Below are 26074 nucleotides of genomic sequence, written 5' to 3' on the forward strand. Positions count from 1 at the left end.
AAACATCTTATCTGCCATACTAACATTTACTCACAGCACTTTCTCATTCTGATTAACCAGTGACTCTTAAGTGATGCGTAATGACCACCTTTTGAACAGGGAAAATCCTCCAGATGGACCTCAAACTAATCTAAAAATAGAAATTCTTTGATTCTCATTGAGAAATTATGCAAAACTCCAAAAACGTTTATGTTCAACCAACATATTAAGGGAATTATTAAGGCCTATAAACATGTGGTACTCATAAACTAATACTGGCTTACTGTAACCAAGTTTTTAAAAATCAGTATAATACTACGAAGTCTGATGTCCACACAAATCTAGGTAATATTCAATCATTCACTTATTAAGTGCCTCCACATACCAGGCAGTGTTCTAAGCTCATATTATAAAACTCCTGGGCATACACACAGATAGTTGAAATTCCTGCAAACTGTGGGAAGGGTGTTTTACTAACATCACATCATCAGTTGTCTTGAGGTGGTTGCACATTTCAATTGCTTCTATTCTGTTTATTTCTTAATAATACATTACTCTTGGTTTAGCTCTTTTATTAGTAACTTGATTCATTATTGACTAACCATACAGTCACTATCAATGAATATCTGCAACAGCAGTATTTTTTGGCATAGTGTTTCAATAATTAGACTCGTATGCATGTGATTGAAGAACCTTCTCATTCATATCTGTATTGCAAAACAGATTTGTATATATCACCCTTTAGCCAAAAATTACTTGTACAGTGACTTTTCACTATATTCATCTGGTTATTTTAAACAGAAATTTAGGAATGGTTAGGGTAAATGATCTTGGGCTCTGTTCCTCCACCTAAAAATGGGCCTTGGTCAGAAAAATGTAACAACTACAAGTCTAAACCTCTCAACGAGTTCCTAGTTCCTCATTCTCTCTACTACTCACTTGAGCACTCTATCAACTTATGTCTTAAATTCACTGGACTGTAATTCCCTGTAGATCGGGGTCTTGTCTTATGTCTCTATAGTACTTCCCTCCATGCTGACATGTTGACATGTGCTTAATTAACATTTGACTGATTGATTTGCTAAGTGACTGGGATAAAATGAAAGCTACTATTTAAAACTCAACCACTTAAGACAAATCTGTACAAGTATCCACATCTCTTTTATTCTTTCATGCACATTTATTAAGATGTTTAATTTTAATTAATGTTTTGATAATTTTGATAGAATTTTTACTCTGTTGAAGTACAAAATGTTATAGGTGAAGACAAAAACAATCAAGAAATGTGAACTGTTAAAATATTCCTGATAGTGGAAAATCAAATACTGCATGTTCTTGCTTATAAGTGGGTGCTAAGCATTGAGTACACATGGACACAAAGAAGGGAACAACAGACACTGGGGCCTATTTGAGGGTGGCAGGTGGGAGGAGGATGAGGATTGAAAAACTACTGATTGAGTATGATGATGATTACTTGAATGACAAAATTATCTGTACCCCAAGCCCCCATGACATGCAATTCCCCCATGTAACAAACCTGCACATGTACCCCTTGAACCCAAGACAAAAGTTGGAAAGAAAACAAATCCCTGATGTTTATATAGCTCCCTATTGAACCTCATTGTCATGCTACAGATTGAGAGTTGTTAATGTAGGCATAGTCTTTACAGAATAAAATTACTAATAAGAAAACATAATGCAAGATAGAATTATACCTTAGAATTAGTAGTTTAATGACAAGCTGGAGTCACCTGAAATTGTTATGATCAGTGCCATATTATAATATGATGACTTGAGCTGAAGCACATAGATACTCAAGAGATTAGAATCTTCGATCCATTTTTAGAAAGCTACAATAACCAACTGTGTTTCTGGAGACATTTATTTAAATAAAGTCCCTTAATTCTGGTGTATTAAATCAAATCAAGGCATACTAATCAACATTTTTGATTCAGTGATATAGAAAAATATAAAAGGAAAGACAAAAGATATGTTGAAAAGTATAGGATGACTGAATTGACAAGGTTTATAAACAGTGGGTTCTTGCCCTGTATTAATGAACCAAAAATAGAGCTACATTTGGTTTCCACTTTTATGGCCATTCATTGTTGTGTTTATTTAAAGAAGAGAAGATCTTTCTAACCCACAGAGTGAGAGAAAATCTTTACAACTTACACATCCAACAAAGGACTAATATCCAGAATCTACAGGGAACTCAAAGAAATTAGCAAGAAAAAAACCAAACAATTCCATCAAAAAGTTGACGAAGGACATGAATAGACAATTCTCAAAAGAAGATATACAAATGGCCAACAAACATATGAAAAAAAATGCTCAGCATCACTAATGATCAGGGAAATGCAAATCAAAACCACAATGTGGTACCACCTTATTCCCACAAGAGTGGCCATAATAAAAAACAAAAACAAAAACAAAAACAAAAAACCACATAAAAAAACAGATGTTGACGTGGATGCAGTGTAAAGGGAACACTTCCATACTGCTGAAGGGAATGTAAACTAGTATGACCACTATGGAAAACAGTGTGGGGATCCTTAAAGAATAAAAAGTAGAACTATCATTTGATCCAGCAATTCTACGACTGGATATCTACTCAGAGGAAAAGAAGTCATTACATAAAAGAGATACTTGCACATGCATATTTATAACAGCATGATTTGCAATTGCAAAAATATGGAACCAGCCCAAATACCCATCAATCAACTAGTGGATAAAGAAACTGTGGTATACACATACAATAGAATACTATTCAGCCATAAAAAGGAATGAATTAATGGAATTTGCAGCAACCTGGATGGAATTGGAGACCATTATTTCAAGTGAAGTAACTCAGGAATGGAAAATCAAACATCGTATGTTCTCATTCGTAAGTAGGAGTTAAGCTATGAGGATGCAAAGGCATAAGAATGATACAAGGGACTTTTAGGACTTGGGGAAAAGTGGGAAGGAGGTGAGGAATAAAAGACTACAAATTGGGTTCAGTGTATGCTGCTCGGGTGGTGGGCACACCAAAATCTCACAAATCACCACTAAAGAACTTATGCATGTAACCAAATACCCAAATACCACCTGTTCCCTGAAAACCTATGGAAATAATTTTTTAAGTAGATTTTTCTAACCAACACCTACCTCGTATTACAAAACCAAAGGTATTGCCTTCTTTATGTAATGTGACCTCCACGGTTCGGAAAATAACACTTGATCCTTGTACAGCTGAATAAAGGAAAGAGAGAAGGAAATATAACTTGTAAGTCATCATAACATTTCTAAATCATTCAATGTGGCATAAAATATTACAGATCCCTGTTGCAAATAAGTTTTGAGTAATAAGCAACAATCCCTTTTCAAAGAAAATGTTTAAAAAACTGTAATGATGTAAAAATATCATAAAACAGTCTTTTGTATAAGTGACTCATATAGATACAAGTGTAACCAAAATCATAGCTAGTTCATTTCCTTCTATATAGTTAGTTTCTAGATAACAGGGTGATATTTACATTGTTTAAACTCTACCTAACAAGAGAGACAGTATTTATATAAGTAGAATTGTTTTCCTTTTGTAAAATGCAAAAACAATATTTTGTAACACTTGTAAAATAACTTCTGTATTTATTTTAATTTTGCAGCTGGCACAGGAAGAAAAATTACCATTCTCAGATTGCTATCAATAATTAGGCTGATGCTAATAGATGTTCTGACACAGAAATAGCTATTAAACTATTAAACTAAGACACAGCAACCCAGATGAAACTTAGAGGGCAAAAGAAATTCTAAGTAGCCGGGCGCGATGGCTCAAGCCTGTAATCCCAGCACTTTGGGAGGCCGAGACGGGCGGATCACGAGGTCAGGAGATCGAGACCATCCTGGCTAACACAGTGAAACCCCGTCTCTACTAAAAAAATACAAAAAAAAAAAACTAGCCGGGTGAGGTGGCGGACGCCTGTAGTTCCAGCTACTCGGGAGGCTGAGGCAGGAGAATGGTGTGAACCCAGGAGGTGGAGCTTGCAGTGAGCCGAGATCTGGCCACTGCACCCCAGCCTGGGCTACAGAGCCAGACTCTGTCTCAAAAAAAAAAAAAAAAAAAAAAAATTCTAAGTACATTCAGAATACTACTACCATCTAAGAAACTACAGATTGACTTAATTTTACTCGATACGTTATGCTTATGTTGTGTTTGCGTGATGATTGCTTTCATTTAACAAAATGGAATTGTATTGTCAAGCTGCAATCTCTAGTCACATTACAAACATGTATGACGGTATAAGGTAGATGAAGGTATAGTTACTAAAATATTCTGTAAGATTGCTTTCGAGAACCTGTTGAGTCATGCTGATTGTACTATACACTACTTCTGCATTAAAAAAACCATAAAACTTGTACAAATTGGTATTTTATCATTATGCACAGAGGGATGATTTTATTCATAGAGACTTGTAATGTGTAGGAGAATTTTAGATCTTTATTTTGAATTAGTATCTAGTTAATGCCATGTTCATTAAAAAGTAACACATTGTTTTTCATTCCTACTAGATCCTTAAGGGTTTATTAGATAAAACTATCAGCAAGAAATATACAGGCAGGCCAGGCACGGTGGCTCACGCCTGTAATCACAGCACTTTGGGAGGCCAAGGTGGGTAGGTCACAAGGTCAGGAATTCAAGGCCAGCCTGGCTAAGATGGTGAAACCACGTCTCTACTAAAAATACAAAATCAGCCGGGCGTGATGGCAGACACCTGTAATCCCAGCTACTTTGGAGGCCCAGGCAGGAGAATCACTTGAACCTGCGGGGGCAGAGACTGTGGTGAGCTGAAATCACGCCACTGCACTCCAGCCTGGGTGACAGAGTGAGACTGTCTCAAAAAAAAAAAAAAAAAAAAAATATATATATATATACACACACACACACACACACACACATATATATATACACACACACACAGAGACAGAATCCAAAGGCATTGCTTAAAACAATTTTTTCCTACAGAAATAGCAAGTAGTTTTAGGTTTTAGTTACAATTATTTTTAATTATCAGAAATTCTGAACCCTCAAGGGAATAAACATGATTAGAAAAGTACACATTTAAATTCATAAAACTGTCCACTATCTGGCTGGGACATAAAGTACAATAAAAATTTGGATCAGCTGAAAAACAACATAAACCTACGGTTGAAAAATGTTTTGGTATACTGCTGATTTAATTAAATGTCATATTCTTGCTATCAGGGGAATTTCAGCTTAGACTAATCAACTAGGAACAGTACTCACAAACAGATGAAAGTGTTGAGGTACACTTTTAATTAAACAAAAAAAATTGAGTTCATTCCAAATGTTTTCTTATTTCCATGGCTCAACAAACCACTTGAAGAAATTGGTTAAGAACATATTTTTTTTTTGTTCTCTAAGTAAGTGAGGAAAGGAAAGGATATGGAAAGAAATAATTAATAAGAATTTACTGTGTGCTCAGAACTCTGCAAAAATGGTTTACACATATTGTTTCATTTACTCAGTAAATCAGCTTTCAATGATATACAACTGAATTCTAATACTGGGCCACCTGTCCTTGTTGGCTGCATATCTGTTATGGGAATGCAAAGTACTGCAATTTTGATTTTGCTTTAGCTAAATCTTGTTGACTACAAAATCTTACAATTAAATTTAAAGTCAGTATAAAGGCTCTGTATTTTCTACAGCTTTAGATTATCTACACTACTGTTCTCTATCATTTACAAAGATAAATTTGAATGTTGACTTCATTTTAATACAATTAATGAAATAATTTGGTCTTTATCGTTTTTATTTGCATGGCTGGCTCTTCGTGATTGGGTTTTCATGTGCAGTACCAGATATCCTGCATTGCCATGTAAATTTTACTAATGACTCATACATATGTATGTGTACACAAAGTTCCAATTAAGGGGCTTACCCAATGGATCAAAGGGTAGGTAGAAACCAAGTTCACAATGTAAAAATTCCCCTCGGCCTGTCAGTTGTGCTGTTGTCCCTTCTTTCTATATGTGGATATGCACCTACTTCTATACAGTTATTTTCCTATGGTAGATGAGGTTTTTGAAATTACAAACTCCTTCCCTGCCTCCATATTCCCCATCTCAATAGGAGAATAGGAGTTGTGAATGTTCCTACCTCATTATGCTGTACGTGCCCATGTGACTTACTTTTGCCACTAGGTTGTTAAGAGACATAAGCAGAGGCTGGAATTGCACTTACATGGCTGCGCTTGCCCTGTTTTCCCTCTGCCATTGCCCCAGGAAGAGCTTCCTCCAGGTAGCTGCTGCTCCCTCAGACTGAATCCCAGAGTAAATCACATGGAGAAGACCTGAGATTATCTTTCTCCCTCTCTCCTCCTCCTCACCACCACCACCACCACCATCTGTCTATTTCAGAACTGAGAAGTCAGAGGACTGTCACAGGGGCATGCTTTAACACATTTATTTGAGTTTAAAATGACTCCTTATGATAGGAAGCTCATCTGAGTTAGCTAATGGATTAACAGTGAAGACTGCCTTTGCCAATCAGATTATAAGGCAGACTGTTTTCCATTAAATGCCCATGAGGTAAATCCATAGCTCCAAGGTTTACATGAACACATAATTTAAAGACATATAAAACAAATAATATGCTAGGAATTGCATCCTTTCTAACTATTTATGCTTATGATAATTTAAGGTGTTAACTAAAAATGGATGAGAATTATGTAACATTTCAAAATTCTTTAAGAGTTAAGTGACCAAAAAATTTGAAGGCACCGCTCTAGACCAACTTTTTATTTTTATTATTTATTTATTTTTAATTGAGACAGGGTCTTTCTGTGTTGCCCAGGGTGGTCTTGAACTCCTCCTGCATCCGCCTCCCAAAGTGCTAGGTAGGATTACAGGTGTAAACCACCACACCCAGCCTGGACCAACTTTTAATACATACATATCTAAGATACAGGTTGGTAATAGTCTCTCTACAGTCTCGAAGGATCACATAATTTTAAAATCAGAAAGAGCTTTAGAGCTTATGTAGACCAATCATTTTATTTTCATAAAGAAACTGAATCTCAGAAAGGACCAAGGTAAAACCAGTTTTCTTCTATCACATTACACACACACACACACACACACTCTCTCTCTCTCTCTCTCTCTCTCTCTCTCTGTCTCTCCTGGTTCTTTCTGAAGTCTGTGATTGGCTGAGCCTCAAACTGCTGTGATCCTGAGAGAGCTACCAGTCTTGGCCTTGGGTGGCTTGTCTTTTAGCAGTCAGTTCTCCTTACAGACTTTCAGCTGTGGATGGCCTGTTCCTGCTCCAGCAGTCCCAGCTAAGTGAAAGAGGAACTAATTAATCCCTTCAACCACTCTGAACTCAAGTATCTTAATACTTTCTTCAAACATAATAGAAAGAGACAGAGATTATTCTTGGAGAGTAGACCCTTTTTGATTTCCATCAAAAGAATTCACACTTCTGTGTTTAAACATATTTCCGCCCTTTTCCATCAACTTTATTGTATGAGGGAGAAAAAGATGGTACTGCGTAATCACCAAGTCACTATATGTTTTAACTCCTAAACATTTCTTTTCAAGCTCCGCCTCCTGGGTTTTACACCATTCTCCTGCCTCAGCCTCCCGAGTAGCTGGGACGACAGGCGCCTGCCACCTCGCCCGGCTAGTTTTTGTATTTTTAGTAGAGACGGGGTTTCACCGTGTTAGCCAGGATGGTCTCGATCTCCTGACCTCGTGATCCACCCGTCTCGGCCTCCCAAAGTGCTGGGATTACAGGCAACTCCTAAACATTTCTGATATCCATCTTCTCCTCTAACTCTACTAATGCTATGTTTATTTAGGGTCTCACTTCTCTTTTGGAAAATCGTAACAGCCTTTGGGCTTGTAGCCTCTGGTCTTTTCTCTATTTGGCCTCCTACAATGATAAATCTAAACACTCAGATCTTATGATGCCATTCCCCTTTAAGAGCTCCTCATGGCCCACTGGATGCCAAGCTCCATCAATATGGCTTATAAGGCCCTCGTTTGGTCCTTGTGTGCCTCATTGGCCTCATCTATCTCCGAGCCCTCTCTTTCTTTCTTTCCTTCTTTTTTTTTTCTTTTTTTTTGAGATGGAGTCTTGCTCTGTTGCCCAGGCTGGAGTACGGTGGCACAATCTTGGCTCACCGCAACCTCCACCTCCCAGATTCAAGCAATTCTTCTACCTCAGCCTCTCAAATAGCTGGGATTACTGGCACCCACCACCATGCCTGGCTAATTTTTGTATTTTTAGTAGAGACGGGGTTTCTCCATGTTGGCCAGGCTGGTCTCGAACTCCTGACCTCAAGTGATCCACCTGCCTTGGCCACCCAAAATGCTAGGATTACAGGTGTCAGCAACCATATCCAGCCCCCTGTCTGTCTTTCCCTATCTGCAGTTTAACCTGTGCACTGGGCTGTCATCTTCCCTTCCTGCCGCACCCTTTGTCTGAAATATTCCTCTTTCCACCTGGCTGGCATGACCTTCTTCAAGTCTTCCTAGAAACCTCTAGTTCTGAATCACCCATAACACTGGACAAATCTTCTATTGGCCTTTGCCTAAAATCTACACTTAGAGTTTGTTTTAGGAAGGGGTTGCCTTTTATTGATAGGCCCAGAGGAATATAAATGTATAATCTAGATATCTGGTTTCTCTTATGTCTTTGGCAATGGTTTGAGAGAGAGATTTCAAAGCAAACTGACTCATGTAAAGTTCAAAAATACACAGTATAATAATGGTATAATTATATACCATTTCAGTATAATAATGGTAATAATGGCTAATATTAGTTACTTACAAAGTGTTTGAAATGGTCTCAACAATGATTATGTGATTATAACATTGAATCATTACAAAAAATCCTGCAACTACTATAGCTATTTTATAGATTAGAAACTGAAGGCTGAGAGAATTTAAATAACATGCCCAAGGTCACAAAGACAGAAACGAGCAAAGCTGCCATTTAGCTACTGACACAGTCCAAGCCTTTACACTCTATTTTATTGCCTAGCCTTGCTGAAAATGAAAAAATGTTGTAGCAAGGTTTGTGAACATAGTCTTAAATTCATTTTGTTACAAAATGACTACTAAATCTTTGGTGTTAGATTTTGTGTGAAGAATACTAACTTGTGACTGATTATGCACATGCTTCCTGAGTCCTCTAATCCGGTCCCCAAGCTTCGAACACCGTCTATATTCTCATTACTCTCAAATGTATATTTACAGTCCAGATCTTTCTCTCAAACTCCAAATCATATCTTCAGGTCTCGACATTTCCTCTTGCATGTCAAATAGGCACCTCAAATGTAGTATTTCAAGCAATGAACTGCTGATCCTTCCCTCACAAATCAGCTCTACCCACATTCTTATCCACTCCTGTTAATGGATACTCTGCCCTTCCAGCTGCTCATGCTCAAAACCTTGGGGTTAACTTTGACTCCTCTTTTTCTGCACAACTCACATCAAATCCATTAGGCAATCCTCCAAAACAGATCTGAAATCTGACTGCTTTTCACTGTCTCCATCGCCATCTCTCACATGGATCACTGTAACTGCTCTCCAGCTCATCTCCCAGCTTCTACCCTGGTATCTTACAGTCTATTGTCAACACAGTATCCAGAGAGCCTCTGAAAACATAAATCACATCATGTCACTCCTCTGCCCCAAACCATATAGTGACTTCCTGTATCATTCAGAGAAAAACTTAACGTCCTCCCAATGACCTACAAAAATGCCCCACCCCCTTACATTTCTGATCCCACTTCCTAATTCTCTTACTGCTCATTCTGCTATAGTCACACTGTCCTCCTTAATGTTTCTATAACAACCTTAAGTATATTCCCACCTTTTGGTCTTAGCAATGACTGTTCATTCTTCCTGGAACTCTCTTCCCCCAGAAATCCGTACAACTAACTCCCTCACCTCCTTCACAAGTCACTGACTAATCTCACATTCTCAGTGATGCTGTCCTAACCACCCTATTTGCAATTGCATTCCCACCCTGATTCCAGCACTCCCAATCCCTCTCCTTACACTGCTTTTTCCCATAGGATTCATTATTATGGTTTTATTTTGTTACCTGTCTTTTGCTATAATATAAACTCTACTCATGTCCCCCAGGCTCCTAGTACGTAGTGGTGGCTGGAACATAGTAAATGCTCAGTAAGTCATTGCTGAACAAACGAATTCTACCAACTCTTCATAATCAACCTGAGTTCTCATTAGTATCTCAGGGTAGCATCCATGTTCATAGCTAATAATAGGAGAGGTGGTGCTAGAACAGCATAAACGCAGGGCAGCAATCATATATCAGTATACCTCACAATGAATATGCGTATGGACTGTGGAGTCAGGCAGCCCGGATTCAGATATTGAATCCAGGCTTTGTAAAATGAGAAAAAATGCCTATCTTGTAGTGTTGATTGCCTTTTTATTGAAAACTTTGATAGTGCCAGGCATTTCCAAATACTAACTCAGTTAATCCTCATAACAAATCTATGAGTAGGAACTAATAATATTCCCATTTTACAGATGTGGAAACTAAGACATAGAAAGCATAAGTAACTTTCTCAAAGGCATGTAGCTAGTAAAATGTGGAGCTGGGATTTGAACTTGTCTATTTGATAGTAAAGTTTATCTCTGCTATGCGGACACTCCTTGTGGAAAGCATTAAATAACTCGATGCAAGTCCAGTTCTTTATAATGCCAGACATTTGATACAATCAAAATCTGTTGGCTACTGCTGTTATAATTACTATTATTACTACTTGACAATATGTGTTCTGAAGCTATTTTCATGCTTCAGAAATGGATACATCATATATATATATACACCTATTGTGTATTCACAAAAATTAAAAATTAAAAAAGAAATGAATGTATCCATAAAGAACCAATATAAAGAATACTAAATATACTTTTCCTAAACCTAGTCACTAAGTACAAAGCCTGGATGGTACTTACTGCACAGAACTTACAAACATGTTGAATTAAAATGGCTTAAGTGGCAAATAGAACATAGGCCCTTCATAATTTCATTGTTACTGAAGACTTTTTTAATTCTTCCTGAGTAGGTTGTAAGTTTTCCAATTCAAATAATTTTTAAATATTAAGAAAGTTGGCTTTGCCATTCCTGTAATGAGATATTGATGGCAAAGGGAAAAAATTAAGAAGCTGATTTTGCCTAGGAAAAACTGTGGTGCAGCTGTTCTTCCTCTGGGTTATGATTATAGCAATTCCTCCTTATCTGCAGTTTTATTTTCTGTGGTTTCAGTTACCCCCAATTAACTGCAGTCTGAAAATATTAAGTAGACAATTCCAGAAATAAATCATTCCTAAGTTTTAAATTGTGTGCTGTTAGGAGCAGTGTGATGATAATCTCACACTGTCTGCTCTATTCATCTGGATGTGTCTGGCACATTCACGCTGTTTACACTACCTGCCTTAGTCACTTTGCAGCCACGGCCGTCTTTGGTATCAGATTGGCTGTTGTGTTCTTGGTGTACTTTTTTTTTTTTTTTCAAGACAGGGTCTTGCTCTGTCACCTAGGCTGGAATGCAATGACACAATCATAGCTCACTGCAGTCTCGACCTTCTGGGCTCAAGGGATCCTTCTGCCTCAGCCTCCTAAGTAGCTGGGACTACAGGCATATGCCATCATGCCTGACTAATCTTTTTTTTTTTGGTAGAAACAAGGTCTCATTTTGTTGCCCAGGCTGATCTTCAACTCCTGGCTTCAAGTGATCCTCCCGCCTCAGCTTTCCAAAGTGCTGGGATTACAGGCATACGCCACCACACCTAGCCCTTGCAGTATGTGTGTTCAAGGAACCCTTATTTTACTTAATAATGGCTGAAAGCACAAAAGTAGTGAGATTGGCATATTGATATAATTGTTTCATTTTATTAATGTTGTGTGTGTGTGTGTTTTGAGACAGGGCCTTGCTATGTCCCCCAGGCTGGATGGCAGTGGCACGATCATGTCTCACTGTAGCCTCAACATCTTGGGCTCAAGTGATGCTCTGCCTAATGCTCAAGTAGCCTTGAGTAACTGGTGCTACAGGTGTGTACCACCATGCCCAGCTAATTTTTCTATTTTTTGTAGAGGTGGGGCTTTGCCATGTTGCCCAGGCTGGTCTTGAACTGCTGGACTCAAGCAATCCTCCTGCCTCGGCCTCCCACAGTGCTGGAATTATAGACGTGAGCCACTGCTCCCAGCCAGTTATTGTTGTTAATGTCTTACTGTGCCTAATTTATCAATTAAACTTTATTGTAAGTATGTATGTATAGAAAAAAAAACCCCGATGTATATAGGGTTTGGTATTATGAGAAGTTTTAGGCACCCACTGGGGGTCTTGGAATGCATCCCCTGTGGATAAGGGGGACTACTGTACTTACAGACCGGCGGAAGCTCATACTCTACTTCAAGAACCACTCTTTCTCCCACATTCTTCAGCAAGCTGATGATCTCATCATGGCGGAATTTGGCCAGGTTGATTCCATTCACTGCTTTGATGTAGTCACCCACATCCAGCTGGTCACTTCTGCAAAATAGACAATGTTGTTTCAGCAGACTCACCCTCTACACAGGCCAGTCTGACTATATTTCCACTTTCCCTTCATGAGTAAGCATGCAAGTGGAGAAGCAAGCCTAGAAGGCTGACAGCAGAAGTCCCTGCCTCCTAGGAGATGGTGGGCCCTTAAGGGTAAGTGTACAGCTGAAGTCAGATGAGAACCAGGGATCCCCAGGGAACTAGCCTGTGATACCTTGGAAGTCCTGCTCTGAATCTGCCACTATCTCTGATTTTTTCCTTTTCGCCTCTTTTATTTTTAAAAGCACCATAAAACAAAATTAAGAGAAGCATTTTTTTTTTTTAAGTTCTTTGCCCTAAACCAGTTGGTTCTCTGGGATGGGATCCAGATCCTAGATATAACACACATCTTTTTATTCTCAATCCCTCTCATTTTTGCTGCCTGTCTTTTGTACATTTCACAGCTTTCAATAACTTCACTGGTAGTTTGTCCAGGACTAAGGAAAGGGTCAGCTTATTTTGTTATTTATTGCTTACAGCAGGATTGATAAGAAGAGTATTGGTGAAGGAGAAATCACAATGCAAATATTGGCTTTCAGTAACATTCTTGTCTCTCTATACCACCATAACAGAATATTGGCTACTCTTGGACTTCAGTCAAATTCTGTTTCTAAACCAAGAGAAGGTAGCAAGATCAATAATAGGAGTTAAAATTCATGTCACTGATAAGGACCTTCAATAACATTTTCTCCCAAAATAGAAATAGCTAATGCATTTATTTTATATATAAATCCAGCTCCAATCATTCCTCCTTCAAAGAGCCTCCTAATCTGCCCCAGTCTGCAGTACGTGCATGGCCCTTACCTCACTTTACTGACACTTATGTCAACTTAACCGCCTAATGCTCTGTAATAACTTCTGTGCTGTTGCTTTTTGCTATCATGCAATGCCATTTTTGCTCCCAAATGTTTCATGATTTTTATGCCTTATCTCCACTAATAGACTGTGAACCCCTTTAGGGCAGGGATCTCATCTTTAATTATTTTGATTTACTACCTACAAAATGGTAGTGCCTTAAATAGTGACTATTTGGTGATTTTTAATATTCAACATAACTGGCACAGTAACACTTTTAATTACAGCATTAATACAACTGAAAATGCTACCCCTCTCCCCCATCACACTTGCCTTAAGGGAGAGATATAAAGACGCTCTTATGAAGAATATAAGATAAGATATAAAGAAGCTCTTATGGAGACTTATGAACCCCTAGCATCATGAACTGGCCATGATTGTTATAAAATAAAGGAGGTTTTGGGTGTGGAAAGATGCTTCTTAAAAGCCTAAAGAAAGCAGATTGAGGTGCTTGTGTCCACACCAGCCTCCCTTACAAACAATACCTTCTGATCATGGAGCAATCCACTGGGTTAAGTTTATAAATTGTACAAACAGGTTGATCATTAAAAGTAATCACAGAAATCACCACTTCAGATGACAGTTTATGAGGCAAGAACTCTAAGATTTAACCTGGAATTATGTGGATATGAATATTGGTGGCCTGAATTTAAGGTACTTTAGCTTCACTTTTATTTTATTTATGTATGTATGTATGTATTTATTTATTTAAGACGGAGTTTCGCTCCTGTTGTCCAGGCTGGAGTGCAATGGCACAGTCTTCGTTCACTGCAACCTTCGCCTCCTGGGTTCAAGTGATTCTTCTTCTTCAGCCTCCCAAGTAGCTGGGATTACAGGCATGTGCCATTACGGCTGGTTATGTTTTAATTTTTATTTTTACTAGAGATGGGTTTCGCCATGTTGGTCAAGCTGGTCTCAAACTCCTGACCTCATGTGATCCACCTGCCTTGGCCTCCCAAAGTGCTGGGATTACAGGCATGAGCCACTGCGCCTGGCCTGGCCTCACTTTTAATGAAACCTGATGTTCCGCCCCCTTTTTCTGAGGCAGATTTAGAATGTGTCTCAAGGAAGTCCGCCCCTACCCACTATCCAGGACATTCTGCCTTTGGCAATAATGAGTGGAATTTGCAGTTATGGAAAGAAAGACAGGTGAGACCTCCTCCTCTAAGCCTTCTGTCCTTTCAGAAACCAACTCTTGAAAATCACACAGGTAGAAAAGGAGAGGGGATGTGGGATAAATAAAATTTTCACTGAAAACTCAGAGTTGGGTCTCCCACTCTTTCAAGGGTAGCCATATCCCTCTCTGGCACTTTCCCCATACACATTATATGGGTCATCTGTTTCACATTTAGATGACTGGAGCATCTCCTTCCTACTGCAGCCTGTCTGCTGTTCAGTGGCACATTTACAGACTAGCTGCACGTGGTCATTTTGAAATTAAAATCTTATGAGGGCCTGGCAGCTCCTGAGATGACACAAGAACCTCCCTGGTGACTGCAGCCTACGCTAGAGCAGCCACACGGGCAGACCTGGGGAGCAGCTTCTGAAACGTGCCCCACTGTGCTTCTGCTGGCCTGTGCTGCCTGGCAGATGGCGGCTGTTATTTATTTATTAGTGACCACTTTTGATGGAGCTTTAATTTTTGAATTAATTACACCCTGTGTTCCTTTCAGTAGATTTCCCCAAGAGGCAGTTACCTAGCAGCAATTCCTCCTTGCCGCAGATTAGATACTCTTGGCTTGCCATCCTTATCAATTCCTCCCGATACCGTCAGACCCAGGGTAGTGCCTTCCTTCTTCATCAACTCGACGACTGTGGAGCCCTTGAATTCCTCTGTTAAAAGAAAAGCATTTGCCGTATTAAAATGAGAGTAGAATTGCCAATGTCATTTTGTGTATGTTTAAGTGACTCCTCCCCAGAAGTTCTTTCCACTTTTTCTTTTATGAGAAAAGATATCTATGGCCTCCTTCCATTGTAATTTACAGAATATTTCATAAAGATGTGCATGCAGATAATGCTGAGGCAGATATCCTATTAGAGGCTATGAAAATGGGCACTGGTGGGGTATTCACTCCAGGCTGACAATAAATAGTACAAATTGTCTTATGTACAAATAATATTCACCCTTTGTTTTCTGCCATTCTCGGGTGACTTTCTCTGGTTTCTCTCCTTGTAACTTCAGTGGGAACAATTAAAAGTTGTAAAGTAAGGAATTAGAACAGAATTTTAGATGATAATATGAACATATATAGCACAGTGGCAGACTCAAAGTTCATGGTATGTTTCAGGTTAGGAAGCCAACTGAAAGGAGAAGAGAGCTTTCTACAGGTTCTAGAAAAATATTATTGACTTTAGCTTCTTTGTCTTTGGAAAATAAAGTATGATGGCTTATGTAACACTCATATCATTCTTGCAGAATATGTCACAGTATGGCAAGGCAGGATTGATCCTCAGAATTTCCAGGTAACTGCCATAAATCTTTCATTCTCTACTTAACAAAATTTTAAAATTTCATAGATCTTGTGGAGATAATGTCTATACAGCAAGACAGAGCTCAAATCTTTTGATTTTAGTCAGAACAGAAGGTAAGAAAACTGTAAGAATATCCTCCCTTTGAAAAATAAAGATGAGTAGAGTCAATATTTACCTTCCAGAGGCTAATTAGGATAAATGCTGTTTTAAAATTCCCTGTGATGTTATTCCCCTACCTGCAAACATATTTTCTTGGTAGGGATGGGGAAATTGTCCAATTTTCCAACTTCTCCTAAACTAAGTTACACATTTCAGGGGTAATGAACTTCTAGAACATCAAAGATACATATTAAAATGCAAAAACAAACTCGCTCTTTCAAAGTGAAATTAAAAAAAATTATTTGCACATCTTAACCCTTTCCCTAATAACAGTTAATTATAACGTTGAAAATATCTATGAATGTGTATCATAAAGGTTTTTAAATTGCTGCTGCTAGTATATTATCCCACTAGCCAATGAAAAAATGAAATTACATTAGGTAAAGAAACAGTATCTCATCTGATCTACTGAGGAGAACAGAGTACTTTGGGGAAGAAGGCTGCAGACAGCAGGCTACTTATTTCCTCAGCAGCCTAGAGAATGTCCTTCAAGGCAGGACTTTCAAGTTTGCCAGCTCCTGTGACTTTAACATCCCAGCATACCATCATTGGAATCCTGCCTTTTCATGGCAGTCTCATGACACTGTATACATAAGTCATTATTGTCTTTTAAAGTAGAAGCCAAGGAGGAGTCTGAGTGTGTATCTACTACATTTGGTATGAAAGACCAAATAAAAATTGAAATTCAAGAATGAAAATTCTTGTCAAGTGCATGAAAGTACAGGACCTTTTACATCATTTACCAGAAGCATCTGTAACAAAATTCTATCACTATGTGCATTTCCCCTGCACTCCTTAAAACAAAACAAAGAAATCCCCAGAAATCTCATGGAAATTGTACATAGGTTCAACTGATATTGAAGACATCACCTTAATAAACAATCCCTCTAAACCCTTGTTGGTAGAAGGCTAGTTATAAATTTTTAAAATACAGTTAATAATTAAAGTAAACAAAATGACATAGCAGATGATGACCATTCATATAAAAGAGATATAATGTGCCCAACAATTTTGCCAACAAAAAGATTCTTTGCATCTTCTTTAAATATGCAGAGTGATCCTATATATTTAAACATTTGATTATAGAACTTTACATGTAGAGTTGGAAGCATAGTTTTTTTAAGTGCCTATCTTAAAGGTCTATCCAATTTTCATGAAGAAGCAACTCTAAAATACTAACACCAGGCATGTGAGAAGTAAGTTTCTATTCATAAAAATTTTCTTTCTACTCCAAGTTTTCAAGGACATGCTTCCTGCATAAAATAGGATGCACGGGTAAAGCCTTATGGGAGGTGGACAATGTCATTTTCTCCAGAAGGAACTCAGGTGCTTCCCGGGCTTCTGGCTGAATCCTGAAAATCTAGAAAAACTCAATTATTTTAGTTTAATTTCATCATTATTAAAATATAAATGCATCAATCTGGCTACTTTTAAAACTGATACTAGTCAATTACCTTGTCATTTAAAAACATTTCAAATGTTTTCCTAAGAGCTAATTTTAATAATGTGAAATTGAGAAAATATTCCTCTACCAGTTATTTGAGTAATTTGTGCATTCATTGATTCAAGCACATATTGAATGCCTACCCTGAGCCAGACAATAAAACTCAAAGATGGAAAAAGCAAAGGCCATTATCCTCAAGATGGCCACAGCCTGGTCAAAGAGGCAACGTCACAGACCACTGTGCCATACAATGTGAGTTGTAGGGAAGCAGCCACAGAGAAGATGGTCCAGGCAACAACATAGAGCGAAGGGTCTGAGGTTCAAAATGCATCATCTATTTTACAATTTTGTCTTCTATCCAATCTGCTATACTTATTGACCAGGATTAGCTGAGCAGAGCAGACCAAAGAAGGAATATAAATTAGGCAAAACTCAGGAGTAAAGACAGAACATTCTTGCAAGAAAATTTGCTGAATTACAAGAATGGTAACTGCCAATAAGTATCTGTGGTTCCAGAATAATTGACTAAATCTTTTATGGATGTTTCTGTAGGGGGTGGGAGAGAAGAAGTGGTCTGGAGAGAAAGGTACCTGCTTTTGGAGTTTGCTTTTGGCTCACCTGAAGTCTCCACTTGGCTAATTAATCATTTAATACCTCTTTTGGTGTTTAATGTCTGCATAATGATCTAATGAAGACAGAAGAAATGAAGACAGATGGATTCATTTGCATGAGTTCACTTATGTATCAAGGTTTACTGAACAAACACTGCGGTAAAACAGTGGAACTTGGGCAAGTCAATATGTACAGATGATTTCTTTCTTTTGTGATTTAAATTGCAAATATCACTCCCCCAATTAAGAGGACCTTGTAGTGAACACTGTAATCTCTTTCAATTAGCAAGCAGCACAGGCAACAGATGATGTCTAACTAGCGAGGAAAGAAATGGTTCTGAATTTGACTTTTTCCTTAATCACCATATCTAATTATCTTAGAAAATAAAAGGTATAGGTTTACATCTATACCATTACTTACTCAACATAACTGAACAGAATCCCACTGATAGAATGAAATTTAGTTGTTTGCTGTTTTTCTTTGAGTTTGTAATTCAATCTTTTTAATTACTGAACTCCAGAGATTTTTAAGAAAAGTAACAGCGATGCTTGGCAAACATAAGAGAATTATGAAAAGGTCTTACAAACAAATAAGGATATTTAAAAACATAGATAGTCATACAATTAATATGCAGAAAACTATATCCTTTATACAGACAAACAGCAGCCAGTTAAAGGTTATTATAGAAGAGAAGGCCCCATTTACAACAGTCAAAAGGTAAAATCCCTAGGAAAAAACTTAACAAAACTGTGCAAGAACTATATGAAGACAACTTTAAAGTGCTTCTGAAGGATGTAAGATTAGAATAAATGAAAAGGCATCCCATTCACTCATTCAATAAGAACTGAGCACTTACTATGTGCCAGATAGTGTTTGAGGCATTGGAGATACAACACTGAACAAAATGGATACTATTCCTGCCATCTAAGAACTAATATTCCAGTGGATAGAATAAGTCAACATAAAAAGTGTTGATTTTCTTTAATCAATTTTATATCTATATAGTAGCAATGAACATATGTACATTAAAATTTATATCATATATAATTGTTCCAAAAATGAAATTCTTAGGTGTACAAGTAACAAAACATATACAGTACTTACATGGTGAAAACTAAAAAATGCCAATGAAAGAAATTAAAGAAGGCCTAAATAATTGGAGAGACAAACATGTGCATGGACTGGGAGACTCAGCTTAACAAAGACATTCATTCTTTCCAAATTGATACATAGGTTTAATGCAAACCTTATCAAAATCCCAGCAAAATATTTTGTAATTGTAGACAAGATTATTCTAAAATTTATATGAAAGGGAAAGGAACAATTTTTAAAAAGAAGAAAGTGGGAGAATTTAGTCTACTCAATTTCAAAACTTACATGGTTAGAGTAATAAAGGTTATGTGGTAGGCCAGGTGCAGTGGCTCATGCCTATAATCCCAGTACATTGAGAGGCTGGGAGGGGACAATCATTTGAGACCAGGAGTTCAAGAGCAGGAACAGAGTGAGACCTCATCTCTACATATTTTTTTTTTTTTTTTTTTTTAATAGCTGGGCATGGTAGTGTGCACCTGTAGTCCCAGCTACTCAGGAGGCTGAGGCAATAGGATCACTTGAACCTGGGAGGTCAAGGCTGCAGTAAGCCATGATCATGCCATTGCACTCCAGTCTGGGCGACAAAGTGAGACTCTGTATCAAAAAACATAAGCAAAACCACTGTGTGGTATTGATGGAGAGATAGACATATAGATCTCTGGAACAAAACAGAGGACCCAGGAATAGACTCACACAAATATGACATACTGGTTTTTGACAAGATTTTGACAAATGCAATTCAATAGAGGAAATGTAGCCTATTCAACAAATGATGCTGGAGTAATTTGACATCCACAGGCAAAATAAATAAATAAATAAATCCCACAACTTGCCCACAGTTTCACACCTTGTATAAAATTTAACTCAAAATGAATCACAGTCAAAAAAAAGCCCATAATATTATAGAAATTGTATGACATACTTATAAACTGTAGGAAAACATAGGATAAAAATTTTAAGATCTAGGTTTAGTGAAGGGTTTCTAGATTTGACATAAGCATGATCCATAAAAGGAAAAAAATCCAGCAAATTGGACTTCATCAAGATTAAGAATGAATGCTCTCTGCAAGACCTGCTTAAGATGAAAAGAACATCTACAGACCAGGAAAAAATATCTGCAAACCACATATCCGACAAAAGACAAAAGAATAGTATTTCAAATATATAAGCAACTTTCAAAACTCAACAGTAAAAAAGCAAATACTTAGAAAATAGGAAAAAGACATGACATATTTTATTAAACAGGATATACAGATGGCAGGTAAGTACACACAAAAAAATACTCAACATTTTCCATTAGGGAAATGGCTCAAATTACTTAAAAATTAAAACTACAATTGATATCACTACACACTTATCAGAAAGGCTAAAATAAAAATTAGTGACAACACCAAATGCTGGTGAGGATGCAGAGAAATTAGATCACTCTGATGCTACTGATGGGAATGTAAAGTAGGAGAACTACTCTGGAAAAGTTTACCAGTTTATTAGAAAACTAAATACGCAACCACTCTATGAGCCAGAAATTATACTCCTGGGCATTAATCCTAGAGAAATGAATGCCTTCATTCACACTAACACCTGTAAATGAATACTTATCACAGCTGTATTCATAATAGCAGGAAACAGAAACAACGAAGATGTCCTGCAACAGGTAAATGGTTAAACAAATGTGGTATGTCTATACCATGGAATACTTCTCAGCAATCAAAAGGGTCAAATTAGTGCTACAAGTAACAACCCAGATCAATTACCAGAGAATTATGCTAAGGTAAAAAGTCAACCCCAAAGATTTCACATTGTATGATTCCATTTATTTAACATTCTTGAAATGACAAAATTATAGCACTAGAGGATGGGTTAGAGGTTGCCAGGGTTAAGGGAAGGAGGGAAGTGAATGCAGCTATAAAAGAGTAAATGATTGATCCTTGTAGTAATGGACATGTTCTGTATTTTGACTCCATCCATGTCAATATCCTGGTTGTGATATTACATTATAGTTCTGCAGATGTTTCTATTGGGGAAAACAAGGTAAAGGATATAAGGAATCTCCATATTATTTTCTACAACTGCATATGAATCTACAATTATCTCAAAATTAGGAGTTTAATTTTTTAAAATGTCCCATCAGTGGGTATATGATTCAATTGGTCTAGGGTGCACTCAGTATTTGAAAAGTTTCTCCAGGGGATTCTAACATGCAGCTAGAATTGAGGAAAATTGCAAACTGAACTACAGGACATGCTCTCCCCAGACTTCATGTAATCTCCTACCATTTATTATTTCTCTGCCTTTAATACCTCCCCTTCATCCATGTCCCTAGCTGAGCATGTCTTCAAGGCAGCTCTGGGATGACTCCTCTGAGGAACCATTGAGAACATCGTTTGCCCACATGGATTAGGGGCCCTCCCACGCTGTGCCATGATCACCCTTTATTTACTCTTGTCAGAGCCTGTACCACCTGTTGTTTAATCATCACATATGGCTTTCTTTCCTCTTTCAGCAACTCTTGTGACAATTGTCCATGTTGTAATTTCCTGTTCATATAGCTCCTGAATTTTAGGGACTTGCCAAAATTTACTGGTAACTCCCTTTTTCTGTGTAAGCCTATTTTATTTTTTAAATAAGCAATGAGACAAGAATTTCCAGAAACAAGAGTGTCACAGAACAAAACAAGATTATGATGCTGGATTTCCATCCTGTACAAAACAGTTTACAAAACAATGAGATGGTTGGATACAGGTTCTGAATGCCTTATGCCCATGATACTTTTCTGTTTTGTTTTGTTTTGTTTTTGTATGTTCAAGCAGATCCAGACTGACCAATTTTGAGAGACCGACACTGAGGGCTTTACCAGCCTCCTCACCTATGCCCCTGCTTTCGGGTGTCTGTTCTTTGTACAATCTCTTTCAAAGGAGATGTGATTGGTGGTATGACATACCTCATTCAGGAAGGCTTCATGGGCAGGGTCTCTGATCTTTCACAGAAAAGTTAAACGACAAGCTAGAATACCTTGGAAACATAATTTCTCATAGAATCTTTGCAAGTATACATGTTCTATTTTTGCAATAATGTAAAATACATCTTGTGCCAAAAAAATCCTACTGGCATTTTTAATATTGTTAAGTTTATATTTTAGAATAATCTTGTCTATAGTTGCAAAATATTTTGTTGAGATTTTGATAGGATTTGTATTAAGCCCGTATGTCAATTTAGAAAGAATTAACACCTTTACTAAGCTGAGTCTCCCAATCCACGCACATGGTTTGACTCTCCAATTATTTAGATTTTTAATTTCTTTCATCAGCATTTTCCAGTTTTCAGTATGTAAGTACTGTATGTTTTGTACTAAGAATTTGTTTTGAAACAATTATAAATTGTTCCTAAGAATTTCATTTTTTGGAACAATTATAAATATTTTTAAATTTTTTTTATAGAGGGGAATCTCACTATGTTATTCAGACTGACCTCAAACTCCTGGGCTCAAGGAATTCTGCTGACTTGGTCCCCCAAGGTGCTGGGATTACAGGCGTGAGCTACCACGCCTGGCCTAAATTGTATTTTATTATTAATTTTAATGTACATATGTTCATTGCTAGTATATAGTTATACAATTGATTGTAGTATATTTAGCCTGTATCCTGTGGCCTTGCTGAACTTATTAGTTCTAGAAGTTTTGTGGGTTTTTATGTAAATTCCTTAGCATTTTCTGTATAGACAACTGTCATCTGCAAATAGGGACAATTTTTCTTCTTCATTTCGAATCTATACATATTTATCACCCTTTGTTGCCTCAAGCACTGGCTGAACTTCCAGCACTACGTTAATTTAGAGTGGTGAGACTTTACTGTCATGGTCTTAGAGGAAAACCATTCAGTGTTTTATCACTCAGTACTATGTTAGCTGTGGGTTTCCTTTATAGATACTTTTTACCAAGTTGAGAAAGTTCCTCTCTATTCCCACTGTTCTGAGAGTTTTAATAATGAATAGATTTGAATTTTGTCAATTTATTTTGCATTGACTGACATGATCATGTGATTTTTTCTTCTTTAGCTTGATAATATGGTAGATTACACTGTTTGATTTTGTAGTAACGAACCAACCTTGCACCTCTGAAATACACCCCATTTGGTCACGGTATATAATTTTAAAACTATCTTGCTGAATTCTACTTACTAATATTTTATTAATAATTTTTTCATCTACATTCATGAGTGATACTAATCTGCTGTGTTCTTTTTTGTATTGTCTTTGGTTTGGTATCAGGATAATAATACTAGCTTCATAAAATCAGTTGGAAAATACATTTCTTCCTCTTCTGTTTTCTGGAAGAGGTTGTTCAGAGTTGTTCTTAATTCCCTTTAAGCATTTGGAGAAATTTTCCAGTGAAGCCATTTGGGTCTAGAGATTTTGGCTTTGGAAGTTTTTAAATTACAAATTCAATTTCATTAACAGTTGTAGGGCTATTCAAATTTTCTATTTCATATTGGGTGAGTTGATTCAGTTTGTGTTTTTCAAAGAATTGGTCCATGTCAGTGAGATCAGAATCTTTGCAAGTGGGGAACTAGGCATAATTTTTAAAGCTCCTCAGGGTATTCTAACGTATAGCTAAGATTGAGAGACAGACTTAGGGTTTGGTGCATGAGGAGAGATTGGTAGAAGAGACTGGGATACTAACAGACATTATACCATGAAGGATCCTAAGAAAGTGCTCAGATTTGGGTTTTAGAAAAGGTTAGCAATGGTTTTGGTAATGGTAGTGTAAAGTCTTCAGGAGAAAGACCTTAATCTTTGGTCAAGGAGAACCATTAGAAGGCCACTGCTGTCATATAATGTATGGATTAAGTTAGGCTATGTTGTGTCAACAAATAAAAAAATGAATAATGACTCGAATACAACAGGAGTTTATTCTGCTCACATACAAGTTTATGGTGGGTGTTCCTGATCATTAGTCAGCTCCCTCTCACACAGAGATTTAGGGAGCTACGCTCTTTTCCGTTTTGTGACTTTGTCATCCCTTAATGCTCTGGTTGCCAAACTGTGCACTGAGGCACATGAATCCATGGTGAATTCACAGGACTACCATTGGATGTTTTAAATTTTCAAGAAAACACAGCCACGTTTGATATCTGCTGGACACAACATCACCTGCTAGCTTCAGGTAGTTCAGTTAAACATTAGCTTACACTATAGTGCTTTGTTTATGTCACAGCTTTCCAAAGCTGAGTTTTTTTTTTTTTTTTTTCCAGTTACTATGGTAAAAAGCAAGTCCCATGTGAAAACCAGTGTGAAACAGGAATTGAGATTATCAACGTTCATTTAAGGATTTGAGAAATTGTACAGTGTTCAACAGGCACACACATACCATTCATTATTAACTACTTGTAGTTACTTAAGAGTGAAATGAACATGTGTTGTTCTTTTAGTTTATAAATATCTTTTTTTCACATGGCTAATAAGTTGTTAGGATAAAATATGAACTGTGTTGTTTGGACCTGACTGCTTAGTAAATTGAACTAGTGGTATTTTATTTGGCCTGGAGGTGCTGCAAAAAATTACTGAGACACTAAGGGCTCTGTGGACCGAGAAAGTTTAGAAACTTCTGCCCTAGGACTTTATCTTGTTTTCATTCAGCTGGTGGAAGGGGAAAGACAGCTCTCTTAAAAGCCATTACTGGCCTGCTTATGTTCACATCCCAAGGGCAAGAACTTATTCCATCCATGCACACACATAAATTCAAAGGAGGTAGAGAACTAGAGTCTAAATAGAGACCCATGCAATGAGGGTAGGGTGGATATGGAGGGACAGGTACTGACTATGCCACACAGAGGCAACACATGATAGACCAAAATACATCAGTGGCTACGTGGATGGCATGGACATCAGACATATTAATGAGGAGGAATTTTCCTGAGTTAGAGACCAATTAGGATGTGGGAAGCATGGAAGCATAGAAGTGAATGAGGATCAAAAAGGCCCCAAGGTTTCCAACTTGTTTGACTGGTGGATGTTGACATCTGTCGCTGAGAAAGGGAATCCAGAAAACAGGAAGTTTGTGTTGCTGCGAGTGATTGGAGCACGGCAGGCACACTATATAATGTCATAGAAGAGAAATTTAACACTGAAATACCACAGAAAAATTTGGTCTTAAAATAGTTTTCGTCACACCTCAAAATGATCTATAAAACCCTCACCCCATGGCTGTAGCATAAAAAGAGAAAGTACAATTTAAAAGCAACCACTAGAGGCATATTCAGCAAAACAGGTTAAATTCTTTACTTCTTGACGTTATATTAACTGCAGAGATTTTTTAAAAAAACCATAAACAGTTAAATAGAAATACTATTGGTGAAAACTGTGTAAAGTCAGTCACAAATTTTGAAATGCTGGTGTCAACAACAGTGTGTTGTTCCCTGCTGTATCTCCAGCATCTAGAATAGTGCCTGGAGCATTCACAGGTCCTCCCTGGTAACTGCTGGATGAACAAGCACATCAGTCCCTAAACAGGGAATTATAATGGGGCAGTGAGCATCAGCTTGTGGCAAACAGAAATATTGCTGGACGGCGCAGAAGCAAAATGATAAAGGAGCAGAATCTGAACGGAGCAGACAGAGTTATTTCCCCACGCTTACTTGGTTGATTAATTGTACCAATGCCTTGGTAAGGGGAATTAGGTCACACACCAGAATACTATAGCTATATCCGTGTACTACTATTGAAAAAAATATTATTGCTCATACTACAGTTTTATCTGTATATTACTTTTAGTGGTGCCACTAGGAAGTTTATTCCCCTCAGGAAATAAACAGATGTTTTTTCCAATACTCATTTCAAG

At 37.5% G+C, this 26074-nt stretch overlaps 1 protein-coding gene across 3 annotated transcripts in view; it reads right to left on the minus strand.

Moving 5' to 3' along the window:
* The window catches only part of GRIP1 (glutamate receptor interacting protein 1), a 318436-nt gene that overhangs the window by 169268 nt on the left and 123094 nt on the right, over positions 1 to 26074 (minus strand). For all 3 annotated transcript variants that reach the window (XM_011929263.1, XM_011929262.1, XM_011929261.1), the window contains exons 3-5: positions 15158 to 15293; positions 12412 to 12557; positions 3130 to 3213 (exon numbers count right to left, since the gene is read on the minus strand). In XM_011929263.1, the coding sequence (XP_011784653.1) occupies positions 3130 to 3213; positions 12412 to 12557; positions 15158 to 15293 (366 nt within the window). The remainder of the gene's footprint in view (positions 1 to 3129; positions 3214 to 12411; positions 12558 to 15157; positions 15294 to 26074) is intronic.

Source organism: Colobus angolensis, unplaced genomic scaffold (assembly GCF_000951035.1).
Source record: "Colobus angolensis palliatus isolate OR3802 unplaced genomic scaffold, Cang.pa_1.0 Scaffold80, whole genome shotgun sequence".
Lineage (NCBI taxonomy): Eukaryota > Metazoa > Chordata > Mammalia > Primates > Cercopithecidae > Colobus > Colobus angolensis.